The sequence below is a fragment of the Scophthalmus maximus genome, chromosome 20, assembly GCF_022379125.1.
Source record: "Scophthalmus maximus strain ysfricsl-2021 chromosome 20, ASM2237912v1, whole genome shotgun sequence".
NCBI lineage: Eukaryota > Metazoa > Chordata > Actinopteri > Pleuronectiformes > Scophthalmidae > Scophthalmus > Scophthalmus maximus.
Window position 1 is genome coordinate 10,047,501 of NC_061534.1, and position 19,812 is coordinate 10,067,312.

General features: G+C 44.9%; 1 protein-coding gene across 17 annotated transcripts in view; it reads left to right on the forward strand.

Moving 5' to 3' along the window:
• The window catches only part of dnm1a (dynamin 1a), a 49,129-nt gene extending 29,710 nt beyond the window's left edge, over positions 1 to 19,419 (forward strand). For 6 of the 17 annotated variants that reach the window (XM_035608830.2, XM_035608839.2, XM_035608837.2 and 3 more), the window contains 7 exons: positions 11,773 to 11,882; positions 12,390 to 12,501; positions 12,765 to 12,779; positions 13,181 to 13,351; positions 13,445 to 13,689; positions 13,847 to 14,050; positions 16,370 to 19,419. In XM_035608830.2, the coding sequence (XP_035464723.2) occupies positions 11,773 to 11,882; positions 12,390 to 12,501; positions 12,765 to 12,779; positions 13,181 to 13,351; positions 13,445 to 13,689; positions 13,847 to 14,050; positions 16,370 to 16,400 (888 nt within the window). In that variant the 3' untranslated portion in view covers positions 16,401 to 19,419. Of the gene's footprint in view, positions 1 to 11,772; positions 11,883 to 12,389; positions 12,502 to 12,764; positions 12,780 to 13,180; positions 13,352 to 13,444; positions 13,690 to 13,846; positions 14,055 to 14,853; positions 14,891 to 16,369 lie in introns of those variants that run through there. The other 11 variants (XM_035608844.2, XM_035608835.2, XM_035608841.2 and 8 more) reach the window with 6 other exon arrangements.
• The last annotated feature ends 393 nt before the right edge of the window (positions 19,420 to 19,812 follow it).

Genomic DNA, 19,812 nt, shown 5'->3' on the forward strand with positions numbered 1-19,812 from the left:
CGACTAAATTTTAAAAGAGAAAAAAAAACAAAGGGCCTGGTGGCAGGGCTCTAAATGGAAACAGGTTGGTTAGTGGTTCTCACTCCTGTGATGTTACACCATGTGAATGTCTTTGCCCTCTACTTTGCTTTTGTATATTTGAGACATCGTAAGAAGTTCAGACAGGCATAAGCAGCGGGTTCGCTTTATCAAAGATGACAAACTGTGGCCCCTGGCGAAGACATGGAAAAGGAGAAGAAGGAAAAAAATGGAAAGACGAGACTGGGGGTCCAAACTAAACTTGTAAAGTTTCACATGACGTCACGCACAAACCCAAAAGCCACATACCAATTTTTCTTCTTTTTCTTTTTTGAGAGAGAGCTAAACAAAGACTGGCGAACAGACAATGACAGAGTGGTTGCTCTTTTAACATTTTTGTACGCTGGCTTCCTGCCGCTCGACGCATTACGTGGTCATTTGAGGTAACGAAGCCACAAATTGACGCAGGGAAGGCAGAGATGTAATTGTACGTTTTGGTTCCGAGTGCAGTGTGATGCTGGGGCTTTACTGCGTGTTTTAGTTATCTTTTTGTGTAACGGTTCTTTTCTTTTTTTTCCCCTGTGTGGTTGAACTTTCTTCTAATTTCAGCTCTCTGAGTTGGATCTTTTGGCTTTGTTGAACAATAAACAACAATACGTTGTGAATGCCATGAAACCAATGCTTATATGTGTATGATTTGATGTTTTTATGATTCTTTAGTTCAACAGAGGATTTTTCACTTTGTTGATTGTTATTTGTGTCATTTCTGCAACATTTTAAACCTGTTTGAGGAAAGAAAAGAAACCACATCCATATTTCCATGTATCTTTATTTCAACTTTTTCCCAATTTACAATTTCATCTTCATCATGTCTCAACTCTTAGTCCAGACAAATTAACAACGCTATACAAAGACATCCATAAAGCAAGATACAAGTACAACCTCACGTCTCTTTATAGTCGACAGAATTATGTGTCCGTCTTTCATAAATCCGTGCCGGACGAGGGCCAGGCCTCTGCGGTGGGGCCTTCGGGAGCTTTATTTAGGCTTGTGCCTGGGCACGTCCAGATGGACGAGGGGTGGTGCTGCGTGTTCCCACAGCCTGATGGGCTCGTGCCTGCCGGACGCCCTCTGGAGCGCCGTCTTCCTCTCTCTCTCTCTCTCTCTCTCTCTCTTTGTGTCTCTGAGTCATCCCGTGTTTCCCCAGCCAGCCTAACCAATGTGCAGACTACTGTACAACCACTACTTCCTGAACAGGTAGTCTGAACACTGGGCAGGCGAGCTGGGCGGCTGAAGGTTACTGTGGAGGGGCTTTTGCTCACACGTGAAGGGCAGAGAGGCCGACACACGCACGCAGGCACGCACGCACGCACGCACACACACAATGCTGTACTCACCGTGAATCCACCAACAGACCCTCGAGTCCGGCTCCTCCTGCGCGCACAGTCCGACCGCCGCAAAGTGCTGATCAGGCTGTATTGAGCCGGCTGGAGGAGAAGCAGCATGTGAGGGGGGGGATGGGGGCGATGAGGTGGGGGAGGTGGAGAGGTTAGACAGAGGTGATGGCCACTGATTGGCAGATTCAACAGCATTCCCTCCTGTTTCCTGCTGTGAGAGGCTGAATTCCGCAAGCAAGCTCTGGAGGGAAAACACAAGATGCGGAGAGGTATTTCGGACGTGCCGAACATAAATGACAAAACGCGTTGAGGAGTGATGAGTTCATTTGATACATCTGGGGGTATTATTGGTCATAGCTGACAGCTGTTTGAAAAGCGAATTCCAGAGATTATTTTTCAGAGAAAATGTGCCATTTACTTGGTGTTTTGTTGTGAAATTGATTAAGATCGGACAACACCATCGTGAATGTGCACACACAAGGTCATACCCCATTGAAACTCTGTCTGCCCCCCCCCCGCTGACCGCCAGGGTCAAAAATAAATAAATGAAAGCCGGGATATTCTGTGAGATGTTAGACACAGGTTAAAAAAACGAATTAAGATGAGGCTGGTAGAAGTTTAAAACATCACTGAGCCGTTACTCTCGGGTTCCTGGTCAGTAATTTATCATCAAATAGTTGTGGTCGGCTGAGCTCATGCCAAGTCTGACCCAACACCTCCCACTAAAACGCCGTAACCTTTCGCCTCCTTGACACATACCGTACACAGGCTTCTCCTTGCGGAGGGAATACCTGTGGCTGAAGGATTTTTTTCCGTTCACCGCTTCACCTCTTGAACGACGTCTCTTCTTCTCGGCCGATGTGCGGTTTTTTTTGGTCTCCTTCTCGGCTAATTAGCGCCGGTTTCGTCTGCCTCCCCGCGGCTCTATCGTTCAAAAACCTGGCCGATTGCGTTGCAAATTCTACCTCGGCATCTTTTGGATTTGTCTTCCGAGGCTTCCGATGGCCAGACGAAAGAAAAAAGCCACTGCGGTGGACCGGCTGGGGGCTCAACGTGGCAAAGGACTGGCCACCAAGTTTCCCCTTCGAGAGACAGAAGGGGAAAAAGGAATGAGAGAGAGAGGAGATATGGAGGGAAAAGAAGGAGGAGTTCGCCGGCCCCCCATTTTTACTTTCCTCTCTCCTCTCCTCTCCTTCCTCTCTCCCCTCCCTCCCTCTGTCTGGCTTTTTTCTTTACACTCTCTCTCTCTCTTTCTTTCTCCTCTGACTTTTTGAGCGAAAGTGGAAGGTCAAAGGTGAACAGGAAGCGAGACACATTCATTTGGCATGTGTATTGTAAAGTTTGGTAAAGGCCGTGCCCGATTGGCTGCGGAGGGAGGGAAGGTTTTAGTGGAAGCGTATGTGGGCAGATGGGAGGACGCCTGCGTTCGGTGCGCTCACGTGGAGGCATACAAGTGTTTCGTGAAGCGTCCGCGCGCTCGTCCCGTCCCATTTCGGTGTATGCGCATCGCTCCTTATGGTACATGTGAGTGCATATGTGGTTTTGGAAATGATGGATATGTGTGTAGGGGCTGAGATGAGAGCAGAGGCTCCATGGTCTTTGTAGCCAGGGCAGGAATGTCGGCGTTTTCTTGGCAAGCAGGAGGAAGCCTTGTAATAACTCCAGATGTGCAGCCCTGTGGTCTCCTTCTCTCTCTTGCTCCCTCTGTTTTTACTTCTAAAGCTGATTTCCTCTCCCTGTCCAACTTGAATAAAGGGCCCTTTATGCAGCTCTGCAGCCTCCCGACACACACACACACACACACACACACACACACACACACACACACACACACACATATGGAGGGGGGAAGGTGGTGCTGATTGGAGGGGTGACATACTGGTAAATCAGAACCAGAGCAAAACGGGTTTTGTGTGTGTGTGTGTGTGTGTGTGTGTGTGTGTGTGTGTGTTTGTGTGTGTGTGTGTGTGTGTGTGCGCGTGTGTGCGTGCATGTGTGTGTGTGTTCGCACGAGGAGGGAAAAGTCTGTGTGAGTCAGTCAGGACATACCGAAGTCAAAGTAGTAAAAGTTTGCTTCATTCACCTCCGTTTCACACAAACTCACCCACTCGTGTTTAGGTTTCATTCCTCTGGCAGTCAGGAGTAATCAGTGCTAGTGTTTCCAGGTGTGGGTGCGTGTGTGTGTGTGTGTGGGGGGGGGGGGGGGGGGCCGTGTGTGTGTGTGTGTGTGTGTGTGTGTGTAGAGGTGGCCAAGGCCGTGTGTTTATTTTAGCTATGGTTTCTGAAGCTCAAACCTGAGCTCCAAATCAAAGCAGGCCTGATCTCAGGAGAGACCAGTCAGCAGTCCTGGCAGAGACGGAGGGATGTGGAGGGAAAGTGAGAGGAGAGCGCAGATGAAAGAGGGACGGAACGCTTAAAAAATGTCGGGCAAACAAAAAAAGGAGACAAAAATGAGGGAGTTTCATGAAAAAAAAAATAACGACAAAAAAAAAGGTAAAGAGAGAAAGTCAAATGTTTCTGAGAAACAAGCCAGAAAGGAGATAATGACATAAATCAGCCCTCACTCACAGGATTACTGTTGCAGTGAAGTTTGGGGTTCAGGGATTGGAAGGAGTCACTTTTAATGGGTGGGTGCGGGGAAGTGCTGCGGTCGCACCAACATTGTTTCCACTGTTTGGATGACCAGGCAGGCAGCTTCCTATTCAAACTATTACTCGGTAAAGCCAGAATCACTGAGGAAATATGCAAACACACACACACACACACACACACACACACGTCGAGTGTTATCCTGCGTTTCCACCTTGTTCTGTCGATAATGAGAAACCTCCAGTTTCTGATTCTGTTTTCTTGGTCTTTGCACTTTGACATTGCATTGAAAGAGAACGACTGTCAGCGTGCGTGGGTGTAATTGTATCTCTTTGTGTGTTTGCATCAGTGTGGCGAGGCTACGCTCCCATGAGGGTGTGAGTGTGACACCCCGGCCAAGCCCCTATAAAGGGCTGCTCCAAAATGTGACCCCTGGCGTCTCACTACTAAATAGTAAATTTATAACAGCTATATTGTCATGCCATTGTTACTTCTCTGCTGAAATATGACATAAAAGAAACTGGCCAACGCATTTCAACTATTGGCCCAAAACAAAGCGATGTGGTCAAAGTTTAAGGAAAGAGATGCTCATTTTTGGGGGGAATGTGCTTAATTGCTTTCTGGCAAAGAGTTAGATGAGAACATATTTTGTCATTTTCATATGTGTGAGTTAAAAATGAGGCTGCGGTCGGTTAGCTTAGCTTAGCATGAAGACTGGAAACAAGGGAAAACAGTTTGTCTGATCAAAATCCACGTGGAGGCGTCAATAAAACTCACTAATTATCCATTTCATTCGAATCTTTGCAAAAACAACAGAGTTGTCATGCGGTCGCCCAACTCCCCCTCAGGAAACGAACACGTACATTTACCAAAATGTCAAATATTTCCACTAAGATACACTGAAGCAAACAACGCTGGTGGTCTGGAATAAAATTGGCTTGACTCTATTATAATTATTTGAATTTTCTGCATTGCTCCTAATCACGAATCCTGAGTGCCTGAAGCCTGCTTTTTTTGAATAGTTGAAATATGAGCACAGTCTGTATAAAACGAGACGCCAACTGGACCGTCGCTGCAAATCTTTTATTGAGTCTTAAAAAACTCTTTTCTGCCTTTTAAACATCAAGAATATCCGGCTGAGAAATGTTGAGACACGACCCACATGAATGTATCAAAAGACGGGAGAACCGTTTGGACGAAACCAGAAACATTAATGGAAAAAATGATGGAAAATGTTAACTATTGAACCAAAAACCAGAAACAAACAAATCACCGCCTCTCATTGTAAAAGAAAACATCAGAAAAAAAGGGGGTTTAGAGATCGTAGCAGACCGAGAGCCGAGCGGTGACCGCAGCCTGTCAGGCGGAGCCGAGGAGGTACACAGGCTAATTTGTGGATAACACACAGTTTGTTCTTTCGGAATGATGAGATGAACGTCTAATGTATGTTTTTCTTTCTGTAAATCATCGTTATTTCGACTGATTGTTTCCTTCCATGTCCCAAAGTCAAAATCCTGCGAGAAACAAAGGTCCAGGATTTGATGTGTGTACTTTTTGTTCTTATATATAATATAAGTTTTTTTTAAAATGTTGTTTTAATGACCGACTGTTCCATGATTTCATGAATGACACACAAACTAAATCTTTAACCTCGACCCCCAGAGATATTAGTGTTCATTAAGTTTTACAGGACGGAATTTACTGTATAGAGTGTAATGTGGAAAAAACAACAACCTCTGCACCCTTGGAACTGCCCACCACTGGCACAATTATCTCATAAAAATCCTTTCGCCACACGCCCGTGTATGTTCTGCACGTACACGTAGGAGTTCAAAGTGCAAAATGTTGTATTCTGACAGTTCATTTTATTAAAAAAGAGGAAGCGTAGCAGCCGTCACACAAATGTTCTCTGTCCTCCTTTTGTTTAGACTCTAGAGATCCATCAATACAAATGCGACAGCTCGTATAAAATACGTCTAGTTCAGTTAAAAAAACCCAGAGAGAAAGATTTGCACATGAAGCCCCCACGTGTGACTTCCAAGCATGTTTGCACTCTGGACTCACATGTGAACGTTTTGCCTCAGTGGTCTCCGACATCACGCGTTTACCTCAGAGAACAACTCGGTCGCAGGCCCCTGAGACTGTGTGTCACTTTGTATTCAACCGCATTCGTTTCACGTGTAAAGGCCGACAGAGTATTTTCTCAGGCCTTATTTGTCATTTTCGACTGGATTTTAAGAAATTTCCCATTGTCAAACGTGAAAATGTATAAAAGTTTAAGCTTTGAACTATTCCTCAGTTTACGTGCCACCATCTACTGTTATTGTCTTCCGCTCAGAGCTTTGTTCCAAGTACACACAGACAAACCAAACAGACGGACTAAAGAGAACATTTGCCCTCTATATCAGACGAGTGTCGCTGGACGTGTGGGGATTTTCACATGTGTTCATGTGGTTAGCGGACTGGGGTCTCCCCTCCCTCCCCTCACTCTTTGGTGGTCACCGATGATTGATCGCATGTCCTTGCCAGCCCCAAGGTTGTTATACTGACCCTCCGCAGACATGAAGCAAGACCAGACAATTGAGGGCCTAGCAATTAGCCGCCAAACAGGAAGGCATCGCTGACCCGCCAGCCTGCGCTCGACCGGCCCGCTGACTCAATACGTCATTGTCATGTGGACACCACGTTTCCTTTCTCCGCGAAGAGAAGTTTATTTTCGTTTGGGCTCGTTCCCACAGGAAGAGCCCTGCGGAGCACAAAGGCTGTCACTTTTATTAAGGAGCAATGAAGGGGGCTCGGCTGAGACACTTAAGATTAGATTTGTTATCTGGAAAGCGGGGACACTTTCTAGTGCTTAATTCTGCCCGAGGCGATTTGTTAGGGGCGTGCTCGACCACTAATGAACAGCTGTGTGTTTTTACACGTTGCCCCAGAATGAATCGGGATGTTCCACGATGGTAATTCTCCCCTACATTGTTTGCTGTTGCTGATATGAACGTTGGCCACGTGTGGCCTTTTACTTTCAATGAAGTCCAAACGGCATGAAATGGTATTAGATTTTCTCAAATGCTGTCTCTTAAACACATCGCTCACTGAACTATCACATTTTGCATGTGCCAGTGGGTTCTTTGATTACATAACCCATTAATATCTGTAAAGTTTTCTTCTAGCAAAAGTTTAACCATATTGTTGTGTACAGATGCCGAACAAGCTTTTCCACCGGCGTTCAAACCCAACGAGTCTCATTCTTCTCACGTCTTATCCCACATCCCCATCATGTACGACTTACAGAACTTCTCTCTGTGTTTCATTTTTTCTTCTTTTTTAAGAAAAAAAAATGGTTAGAACTCAATAGGGGAATGGCAGAAGAATGGAGGGAAAGAAAAAGGGAGGGAGGTGAGGAGGAGGGTTGTGAAAATTGCCGTTGGCTGCCACCCAGGGCCCAGTCTTTGTGGTAATGAAGGGTTAGGAGCAGCGTTATTGCTCCCAGATGCCGTGCGGGTTCTCCGCAGCCCTTTGATGCATGGCCCAAGTCACCAGACTCCCGTCAACATACACACTACCACACACACATACACACACACACACACTGAGACACGAAGCCTCTTAAAACAACATGGATGCCATTTACGACTATCTTCTTGGTTTTGCCTACCAAACTACTCACATTTGTTTCAAAGTGTTAATTGGATATGGTTTATGTAAGGTCCCTGTGTGTGTTTGTGACTTTTTGCATTTTCGTGTGTGTGTGCGTGTGTATGTGCGTGCCTGTGTGTGTGTGTGTGTGTGTGTGTGTGTGTGTGTGTGTGTGTGTGTGTATATGTGTGAGGCCATATTTCTTCCACATTTTGAATTTGTGCGTGAGTCCTTGGGACGTTTCTTTGGACGGCATGCAGAGTGCTAAAGAGCCTTTATGGATTCAGAACTGAACTTCCTCTGGCTTCTCATAATTAGCCTGCGATTACTCACTAGCAAAACAAAACCATGGAAAGTACTTTGCACACACACACTCACACACCCAGAGACACACTGGTCCAAACGCCACAGGTTAACTACCTAGTGCGCTGCCTCATCTGCTGCCTGTGTGTGTGTGTGAGATGAAAAAGGTCGCATGTGTAGAGGTTCTGATGAAAAACGATGGAGATCCCATTTCACATCCTGGTTCAGGTGTAAAAGAAAAAAAATGGTTTACCAAAAAAAAAAGCATGTTGTGAAAATCAGTGTAGCGAAGTGAGGAATGATGCGATGCAGAACGCTCAAATGGAAAGACTGAAGTGATCAAAGCCGTCATCCCAGGTTAAAGGGTCATTTCACTCAAATTATAAATGACATATTTTCCCAACGAGTGCTGGTAGTAGCTCAGTCGGGTTTCACACGTTGACCTCTGTTGATTTCTGCTTCCATCCCAACACAGAGGTCATGGGTCACAGGTTTGTGGTGGTGTTGTACTGGACTGCAGTATAGTCAAAGGTGTTTCTAATATTTTGTCCACCTCTTGTATGGATGAGAGAACAACAGATTAGAGACCCCTCTGGTGTCCCTGTGTGCTTATGTGTATCTTCAGTATTTAGCATTTCCGTGTGTGTGTGTGAGAGGCCATATTTCCTCCACATTTTGAAATTTGTGTTTGAGTGTTTTGAACGGCGTCATTGGAGGGCGTGCGAGCGCCAAGGGATCTTTATGAATTCAGCGATGATCCTCCTCTGGCTTTTTCATAATGAGCCTGCGACTGCTCACCAGCAAAACAAAACCATGGGCTGAACATGTTGAACTGTTTTACTTAAACAAGTGAAGTAAAATGTATTAAAAAGTTGCTTTTCACAGACAAAAGTCAAAACCAAAAGTAAAGCCAGCATCATGATGCATAATTTAAGAAAACACCACAGCTCAAATTGAATCAGACAGGAAATTCAGACAAGCAGATGACCCGAACGCCTCTCTAAACAAATACTGTACGTCTTCAGCTGCCTTTTGAAGGAATCCACAGAATCAGCAGACCTCAAGCGTGCGGCCAAAGGATTTCTCCCTCGGCTCCAAAAACAGCCTGATCACTATGGGCCTTTAAGTGCACGTGGGACGGACGGTAAATTTAGCTTATTTGACCGAAGAGAGCGAGCTGATGAGTGAGGGCGAAGTGGATCGGCCGCGTACAGTATGTAGCAGTCTGACTGTGTAGTGCTCCGTAAGTTTAAACTGGATCCCGTATGTACAGTAACGTGGGAGCCAGAAACGAGATATGAGTAGAGGGGTAATGTGTGAGACCGTATATTTGACCTATGTCTTGTGGCAGCATTCTGAATTTCTTGCAGACAGTCAAGGGCGGACGTGCTAAGCAAAGAGGAAAGTGAGTGACAACAGTCAAATCAAGTTGATTGTCATCTTACCACATATCGCTGTGCCCTTTGAGAGCAATTCAATCAGTACGGTGAGCGATAAAGGAGGCAACAGAGAAAAAACTAAATGCATCATCACAACTTTATTATTTCGGCTGATTTGGTGCCTATAACTGAACACATTTGTGCGTTCACCCGTTTGTTTCTGGGGCTAACTCTGCATACGCCTACACCTACAACGGAAACTTGTTCCAAATATTGGCATACAAAGTCTTGACATGCATATGGATTACACACACACACACACACACACACACACACACACACACACACACACACACACAATTGGCATGATCTTTCAAAAGTCTGCATATGCACAAATGACCGTGCACATGCAGAGTTTTGTATTATACCTCAGCAGTTTTCATGGTGATTTATGTAAACATAACAGAAGTCTCCTGACAAGCAGCCCAGCTCCGGTTGTGTATATGTACGATGTTGTTTTCTCATGTGTGCACAGTGTCTGAAAAAGAAATGTACCTCCGCCTTCTCATGCTGCCTGGCTTTTATGTGAGCATATGGGAAAGTGCTCAATCCCCCAAATTCCCCCATACACGTAAAAAAAAAAAAAAAAAAAGGCTCACATGCGAGATGGGCTGATTGACAGAGAAGGAAAAACCTAATAATCTGTCTGAAGTGTGTGGCAGAAGTCTGCGTATGATACTGAAATAATTACTCGTAGGCCTGCTTTCTTATCTGTTGTTTTTTTCTTTCTGCCCTGTCCAATGCGCCAAACTCAATTCTTCATCCCTTTTCGTTCCCAAATGGCCCCTCGTCACGCGTTAATACAGTATGATAATGTAACTGATCACATCAAGCCTGTTTTAACATGTACTTATTCTTTCTGCCACTGCTTTAGGACTTTCTTTGTACTTCCCCCACATTATGCACACACACACAAACGTACACACGCAACCCCCCCCCCCCCCCAACTCTCCTGACTGGATTTACTGGCCTGAGGAGAGGAAAATGTATGAATCAGTCCAAGGTTGCTCACTCCCAGGGAGAGGGAAAGCCAGAGAGCGAGGGGAGCAAGGGCAAAGAGGAGGGGAAAAAAGATGAGGAGAGGGAGAGAATGGGGAGGGGGGGGGGCAAATATTGAGAAATATTGAACAGACTATAGAAACAGAGACCGGAGACCTCGTTGCCCTCAAGGCCACTATAAATGTTGATGTCAGCAGTTTGGGCGACTGCTTGTTTAGTTTTGTTTTTTTTCTTCTTCTCTTTTTTTGTATGTCAGACACCTGGGTGTACTGGCACTGCCAAATGTGTGTGTGTGTGTGTGTGTGTGTGTGTGTGTGAGAGAGAGAGAGCGAGAGCGGGCAAGCAAGTTTTTACATGCATTTAGGGGATATGGCCATTTGGCTGCACGGGTCATAAATCCTTTGATGAAGGAGTTTGGTCACACACACAACCCCCCTCCGCCCAGCCTCTCTCTTTGACACACACCCTGTGTGTGTGTGTGTGTGTGTGTGTGTGTGTGTGTGTTTGTGTGTATTTTTAAGCTTTATGTTTATGGAAACATACACCCTGTGCTATTTTTGGCTTTTCATTTTGCCAATTCAAATTTTCACTGTCGATAGTAAAACATTCACACACACACATTGACCCTCATTAAAAGAAACAATGATTCTGTAACAATAGACTTTGAAGAGTTTAAGTGCAAAACGTGTGTGTGTGTGTACGTGTGTTCGTGTGTGTGTGTATGTATGTGTGTGTGATAGAGGAGGAGAGAGAGTGCTGGCATCCGTCAGACTGAAATGACTAACTTCTAACTTTGAGGTTCCCCGATTCATAAATAGTTGGACGTCTGGAGATCACATGTTGTTTGCAGATTTACAAGATATTTCTACACTGGAAGGCGTTTTCTCCCCCCCCCCCCTCTCTCTCTCTCTGTCTCTCTGTCTGTATGTGTGTGTTTCTCATTTGTCGCTCACCCATTTTTTCACATCTGTAATCAAAACCACAGGCCCAAAGTACCGTGTACAACTTTCCCATTCGTCCTTCATGCCTCTTTCTTCTCCTTTTCCTGTCTGCTGTAAACTCCAATTGTGAGGGTTTGCTCCTGATTTTCTTTCATCTGCCTTCTCCGTGTGTCTTTTAATCTCGTTTCTGTTATTGATTACAATTATGCCTCTCAGGTTGATACTGCCAAAATCAATTTAGCAAATTTATCAGCCAACATTGGCCTTGATGCAGCATCTGCTTTTGCAGCAGCATATTTAAGTTGTTTCGGTCATATATAGACAATGTCAGCGCAAATAATGAAAAGTCTCTATGAGCATTTTTTACTTATCCTCACTAATGGAGTAACTGATGATTCCTTCCCTCACATGCACTGTGTAATGAGCGTGTCTCTTTTTCGCCCCCTGCAGGAGAAAGAGAAGAAGTACATGCTGCAGGTGGACAACCTGAGGCTGCGCGACGTGGAGAAAGGCTTCATGTCCAGCAAGCACATCTTTGCCCTCTTCAACACCGAGCAGAGGTTTTATTTCACACAAGCACGCACACATAACTATGTATATACACGGCAGATACACATTGGTGATCACACGTTGACCTAGTGTTTTACCTACTTTTCTATTCTTTGTTTGGACAAATACTAGTTAAAACAAGCAAAAAGGTGCAATTAACATCCTCACGAATGAAAAGAAACTATCGCTTTTAACCTTTGCTCTTCATTCCACTGGAACACACTGTGTACAATTTCTCACAGCTGTTAAACTTTAAATCATGAGGCAGTGGCGGAAGAAGTGTTCAGATCATTTATTTAGATAAAAGCAGCAGTAAATTGAACCTAAACATGTGAAATAAATGTGTAAATTATGTAATTACTCAAGTAAAGTAAAAGTACCACGTCAGTAAAGTGCAAATGTGTTTACCTTAACGCTACTATTGGTAAAAGTGTGTACAGCTGTTCAGGTTAAAAAACAACAGTATGTGTAAAATATGAAGCAGTTTGTGTTTCTGTTATATTACCTAACCTTCACAGGAACGTCTATAAGGACTACCGTCAGCTGGAGCTGGCCTGTGAGACTCAGGAAGACATTGACGCTTGGAAGGCCTCCTTCCTCCGAGCCGGAGTTTATCCCGAGCGTGTCACGGTAAATATTTATTGGCATATCGCATTTGTTATAACCACACGTAGCTGAAATGTGTGTTCTCCAAACGACATTTACAGTTAAAACACATTCCTAACCCCTATTTGTTCAAGTTACGTTTAAAAGTTGGCTTGTTTGTTTGACTGTTGTTGTTGTTGTTCTGAGTGTGTGTTTGGAGTCTATTTTAACGTTGACATGTCGCTCACGTGGTTCTGTATCTGTCCTTTTCAATGTCTGTCGTCTTCCATCACCGTTTGACCTTGTAGGATAAGGAGGGAAAGGTAAGTTGTTTTGGTCGACTTTGAGCCTTTTTATCATCTTTGTTTTTTTGCAGAATGTTTCACCATAAAACATTTCATTAAAGAAGAATTGGACTTCATCACCTGCCTGTTATAAGCCAATAGTTATTGCAGCACCAGTTTATTGTTTTCAAGTATTAGGATAAGGAGCATAGTGTGTCTTAAGAGGCCGTGAACATATTAATCGAAAGCACTCCCTCTTGTAATATTAGAACTATCATTACATATGGGATTAATAGATACAATCACATTAGAACACTTACGAAAGGCTGTCAAATAAATCTCAGAGAAGAAATACATACATTTATAATGAACAAGAAAAGAAGATGGATTATTACACTCTTCCCTTGTCTGATATGATGCATCACGCTCCGTCTCTGCAGAGTGATGGCGGTGACGAAAGCAGCTCCGACAACTTCGTGCACAGCATGGACCCTCAGCTGGAGCGGCAGGTGGAGACCATCCGCAACCTGGTCGACTCCTACATGGCCATCGTCAACAAGACCGTCCGTGACCTGATGCCCAAGACCATCATGCACCTCATGATTAACAATGTCAGTCGCTGGTGGGAAAATTGTGTGACGCCAGAAGTCATTTCTTTCAGATGTAGATGTTCCAACATTTCTCTCCTTCTCCGCGTTCCCCAGACGAAGGAGTTCATCAACGCCGAGCTGCTGGCCCAGCTGTACTCGTGCGGCGACCAGAACACGCTGATGGAGGAGTCCCAGGAGCAGGCGCAGCACCGCGACGAGATGCTGCGGATGTACCACGCCCTGCGAGAGGCCCTCAGCATCATCGTAGACATCAGCACGACCACCATAACCACCGCCATGCCGCCGCCCGTGGACGACTCCTGGCTGCAGGTGCAACGGGGGGCCGGCTCCGGGGGAAGGTAAGACGCGATGTGATTAGGCGAGAGACAGCGGCGACGGAAAGGATTTGTACATCACCATCACCAACTATGATTGTTCTACTGTTCTATGATTATTATTTGTGTGTTGCAGACTTCACTAAAGTTTTCTCCGTTCCTATCGTCCCGTCTCCTGCAGGTCTCCGGCCACCAGTCCAACTCCGAACCGCAGAGCTCCGCCGGGACCTCCCGCCCGCCCAGGCTCTCGCGGGCCCCCACCCGGGCCTCCTCCCGCCGGCGGACCCCCCGTCCCGTCTCGCCCCGGAGCTTCTCCCGACCCCTACAGCGGGCCGCCGCCCACTGTGCCCTCCCGGCCTAACCGCGCGCCCCCGAGCGTGCCCAGGTGAGTGAGAACATGAAAGCGTGTTTCAAAACCCTTTTTCACACCAACATGGAGAAATGTTCGAGTAGACTTCTTTTTACATCAGGACTTTAAGATCCAACTCGTAGCTTTAAATTATGAGAAGCTATCCAACCTGAAGTGTGGATACTCTCTGTTACTAAGGGGGATGTGAAGACACCCGGATGAGGGGATGAAGGAGGTAAATCAAAGTGGAGAGCTGTGGTCGTGGTAGAGGATAGACGAGTAGATGAATAGCGATCCCTTGAATAGATGGATAGACAAACGATTACCATGATCAGTTCACCTAGACTTGTTGGTATCTTTCTGCCACCACTTTAAACTTCCAACACGCTGCCAAGCGTCACCATCGACTGTCCATCACTAACACACACCTCACCACTGCCCTCATCGAGAGGATTCAGATTATTTAAGCCCCTCGGTGACTGGAATGGGGGTTTCTCTTAATGTTCTCCATTAAATGTTTCTGTCGTTTTCACCTGTAAAGTTTTCCTCGTGCTTGCCCGTGTTTTCTTTTTTACCCGGGCCGATTGATGGTCAGAGTAGCAGCTTGCCTCTTTTACTGCAGGAGACACTAATGTCGCTGAGCGAAGCTCTCGCCGAGCCTCAAAAATCTGATCGGACTTTCTCGAAAATCATTGTCTTGTCCCGAACGAGAGCTGAGCCCACGTGACATTGGTCGCCTCCTGCACTGTAACCGTTTTGCACTCCTTTTTTCTCTTCTCTTCATCCCTCTCTCCCTCACCACACCTCTGTCCCACACATGACTATGGTTCCTTCTACAGAATCACTATCACTGACCAGTGAGGAATAACGTTTCTGGTACGTTGGGTACTGTCCGTCATTATCATCGTCATCATCATCATCATCATCATCTCGTCACCGCCACTCTCCTTCTTTCTCTTCCTCTCAGAGCGCATCCCTTCACTGCATGCCATCTCCTTTTATTCTCACTTTTCATTTCTCTTCTCAGAGCGTCGCTTGGCAAACACACACCCCACGGTGTGTGTGTGTGTGTGTGTGTGTGTGTGCGTGTGCGTGTTTGCGTCAGTCTGTGAGCGGATTTTGGTCATCGTCTTTTTGCCGTTGACGCTTCTTTGTTTCCTAGACGAGAAAGAAGAGTTTTGCTCATTTCACAGCAGCAATGGGTTTGAACAGGATTCAACCCGAACGTCCAAACCTCAAACATTTGTGGTTGTGTTTTGTGTGTGTGTTTGTATGTGATGTTTTGAATGTGCCACGACATCCCACCCATCCCTGACGTTGTGCTGTGACGTCCTGGAGGCCTTGACACAGCATAGACATATATATTTACATATATGCATAGACAAGGTATTGACTGTTTTGGCCCATTGCTACGTATATGTATGTCATCACGTCCTCCACATTGGACCGGGTAAGACTGGCCTGTACGCCTCTGTCAGGAAATAACGCAGCTGAGTTGTTGTTGTTTTTTTTATCAAAAAACACCTAACATTCAAATTTTTCAACTGATTTAAATGACACTTTTTTTATATTCAAGTTTTTATTTAGTTACAGAGAATTGCGATAGTCGACAGACCAACCGAAGCCCTAAACCATGCAGAAGTGGTTTCATTAGTGTGAAATGCTAAGTCCGCTAACTACTCCTGCATACTTTAAATCAAAACGTCACATTCAATTTTTCTCCAACTATTTCTGGGTTGGATGAAACATACGCAGGCTTCTGCTACGCGAACTGGCTGCTTGTTGTAACTTTATACCATACAGGCACGAAGGGGATTATTCATCTGAGTCTCAGATAGAAGCAACATATCCTTATGCATCAATTATCTTGTGACCTCTGAGTTTTTGGGAACCAGTTTTTGGAGGATATTTTTAAGTTTATGCCCTCGTACTTAAATTTTCGACAAACTGCTATTTTTCACCATGGTGACCTCATGTGGTAACATAGGATTACTTCTACGACTTCACAATGAACGAACTTTATTGATAATCCTTATAACTGTATGCCACTGTTCATAGATGACCTCCAAATATAGTAATACTGCCTGCTTTAGGACTAGAACTGTATCTGCCTTGCGGCCGTGTTAACTGAGCCTCATATCTCTGTGAGGTTTCTGCGTTATCTCACGATCTCCGTGGTGGTCTGTGTGAGTGACGGTGCTGTATTTCTGTGTACGTGCATGAAAATGTACACAACGGGAGTCCAGAAAACAAACCAAACACTGTGATAAACACTAAACCAACCTGTTCCCTTTCCTCTCTTCTTTGTATCTCTCCCCATGTGTGTGTGTGTGTGTGTGTGTGTGTCCATGGCAGTCGGAGACCCCCACCTTCTCCAACCCACTAGCCCTTCTGAGCTCCTCCCTCCTCTGCTCTGTCCATCCCTCCTCTGGATGAGAGTCCACGGACGACGGCGCCACCTTCCTGTCGTTTACCGCCTCACCCGACTTCAGCTGGCTCCCCCTCTCCTGCACCTACTTCTCCTTGACAACAAGCTGTCCCGTCCCCTCTCCGCCCCCCCCCCCCCCCCCCCCCCACACACACACACACATCCCTCTGTGTGACAGAGAATACTTGAAACACACCTGCATGACTGACACACAAACATGCTGCACCCTCAGTTTAAACTAACTAACTATGTAAAGAATAGGGAATAACTGATGAGAAACCAATTGTTGAGTGTAGCGCCCATATGCATGCGCACCAGCTTCCATAAATACACATATATGTGTACAAACAAGTGACACAAACATATTTTTCCTCCTTTTAAACCTGAAGGAGGAGATTTTTTCAAATTTAGCATGACACTTTGCCTGAGTGTTACATTGTACTCCAGCGTTTTTTAATAGGTGTTCTGGCTGCTGACGGACTTATTTTTCTCCTTTGTAACATTTTGTTTTATCCTATCTTTGTTCTTAAAAAGTTGTGACTGATTTCTTTTCTTTTCTATGAAGGAATACTTCAAAACTAAAACGATTTGAGTCACCCTGTATTGCCTGTCATCTTGGAAAAAGAACATTTTCAGCAGTATTCGGGGGATAAAACGACATTCAACAGTAAAACAACACCAGAATGTCTACAGCAAATTATTGCTATTATAATACAGAGTTGCACTTTTAAAGATGCAGCTAGATACACTACCTGGATTGCTTTTTACTCGCAGCATTTCAGGCTGTGAGGTGAAAATAGCAGACAAAAATGTGTGTCCAAGTATTCTTTTAAGGGACGTTGACACTTATCTTATCTTAGTTCTAATTGCTGTATACAGGATTTGATCTGTAATAGTTCATCCACCCCCAAAAAAAACCCACAGGTGAAGACACACTGGTCACACGAAATCAAGTCTGTTTGAACTCGAGAACTAAACATCCAGAAAGAAGAACTGTACGATTCACGCAGTGTTTAATCTTGGACGTTTGTCACACGATTGCATTTGCTCTGAGCTGCAGATGAGCACCGCGGCTTCCTCGGCGTGTGACCTCACCTTTAGGATTTTGGGGGTCGGTGCTGCTTTCTCCCTGTTCGTCTTGTTCATGCTGCCATGTGAGGTCTTCTGTTTTCTCCCTGTTTCTACTCTTTTCACCAAAAACAGCCGGCCAAACACGGGTGGGCCCTCCCGCCCCGAGAGCCCCCTGCCGCCATTCGACTCTTGGAAGAAACCCCGCTTACTCTTTTTTAACTCCTCTCTTCTAAAACTCCCATCGCCCGCCCGCCTGCCAGCCATCACTCACTGACTCATCACTCACTGACTCATCACTCACTGACTCATCACTCACTGACTCATCACTCACTGACTCATCACTCACTGACTCACTGACTCACTGACTCATCACTCACTGACTCACTCACTAAAGGAAATGAAGGGGGTTAAAGGATCACCTGCAGACTCTTCGCGCTCCGATACCGGGACAAATAAGGGGCTGCTGCTCCTAATCACTGCTCTCCGTCCTCCTGCCTGTCATAGCCTCGAGAAAGATTCACTGCCACTAGATGTAGATGTTCTCTTCAGTAGTTGAATCCCTTTGAGGACACTCACACGACTCACAAGCGTGTCACAACCACCTCTTCACACGCCGCTTGTCTGTGCTTCCACAGAACCTATGCAACAAAGAAAATGGTTTCCCAATCTTTTTTGATTTATATTGACTTGAACAGGCTCCTCCAGTGCCACTTTCACCACGTCCCCTCCTCCAATCTTCACACAAATATTTTTTACTGCGTTAACTCACAGAGGCGGGATCTAAATAGAAAGTGCAATATATATATATATATATATATATAAAGGACGTCTGTTTCTGCAGACAGCTGCAATGCCACAAGTCACACAAGAGCCAGAGTACGGTTTGAATTGAGAGGAAGGGGATCTGTGGCCTGGGTCACATCTTGAGCTCCTTGCACATATTTTTTTTTTGTTCAGAGGGTAATAAGGTTCCTGTGTGTTGCATCTGATAAACTGACAGGAAATCTTTCAAGTTGATAATCTGCCGTTTTTCTTCTGTTTTTGTCCCCCTTCCCCCCTCTCTCTTTTATTCTTTTCTTCCCTCTCTCAGTGGTCACGGGAGTGAGTGAGAACATGAAAACAGCCACAGTCTATGCATAAAAACTGTCGAACGTTCCTTCTGTGTCACCCTCACTTTGCCTTGTGCGAGCCTGTGAGTCGAACCCGTCTTTTAAACCCCCCCCTTTTGTTTAACCTACTGAACTCTGCCGCCGTCAGTGTGATGTGTTGTATTTTTGACTTGTGACACAAACGACAAACCCACCAGCCACGACAAACCCCCTCATCTCTGTACCGCAATTGATGTTGAATACAACCCCCCCCCCCTCCGAAACACTTCAGTGGCCCCTCGTGCATCCCAGTACTCCACGACTGCAGAGCAAAGCAAAACAAAGCATTATTCTACATAATATGGTTTAACAGTAAAAAAAAAAAAATAATATGGACATATCGTAATGCGTTATTCTGTATATGTGTGGTGCATCTTATGGGACTTGTACTTCTACTGTCTAGAGAACTTTAGTCTGCAATGTATGAGTATTTAAATTATTATGAGTAAATGAATATCTGTATAAGGAAATATTATTTGGAAAAACGTACAAAAAATGTATAATAGTGATGTTTATGGACGTGTGCAGGCTGTTTGATACTTTAGCTTAAAGCGGAGGGCTTTTGTTTGTTTGTTTGTGTTCTTGTCTCTCTCAGTGTGTGTGTGCGTGTGTGTGCGTGTGTGTGTGTGTGTGTGTGTGTGTGTGTGTGTGTGTGTGTGTGTGTGTGTGTGTGTGTGTGTGTGTGTGTGTGGATAAAAGGAGGACTTTTTTTTCTCTGCTTTAACGTCAACACATTAAAAACCTCAGTGTACTGAAAACAGCTTCCTCTCCGTTTGTTTGTTTCCCCCTTCCTTTGTAGCATTTTTTTTTTACAACATTGAGGAAAACTCACTTGATAAACGCGAATATGTGTCGGAAAGATATAAATCGCCTGTGTCTTTTCTATGCTGCAGTTTCGTCAGTAAATAAGACGAGTGAGGGGAAAAAACTGAAACACGATGGAATTAATCATCATTATGTAGCACATATTGGATATTTAAGACTGGATGCAGTGTGGGTTTACTCAAAAGGAGTCATATTTTCATTATCTTATGATTTAACATGTTTGGTAAATAAAATTAAAAAAACAAAGAAAATAATATCCAGCGAGATACATTAAAGTTGAAAGTCAACCAATTGATTTTGAAAGATTTGATTAATGTTCACTTTCC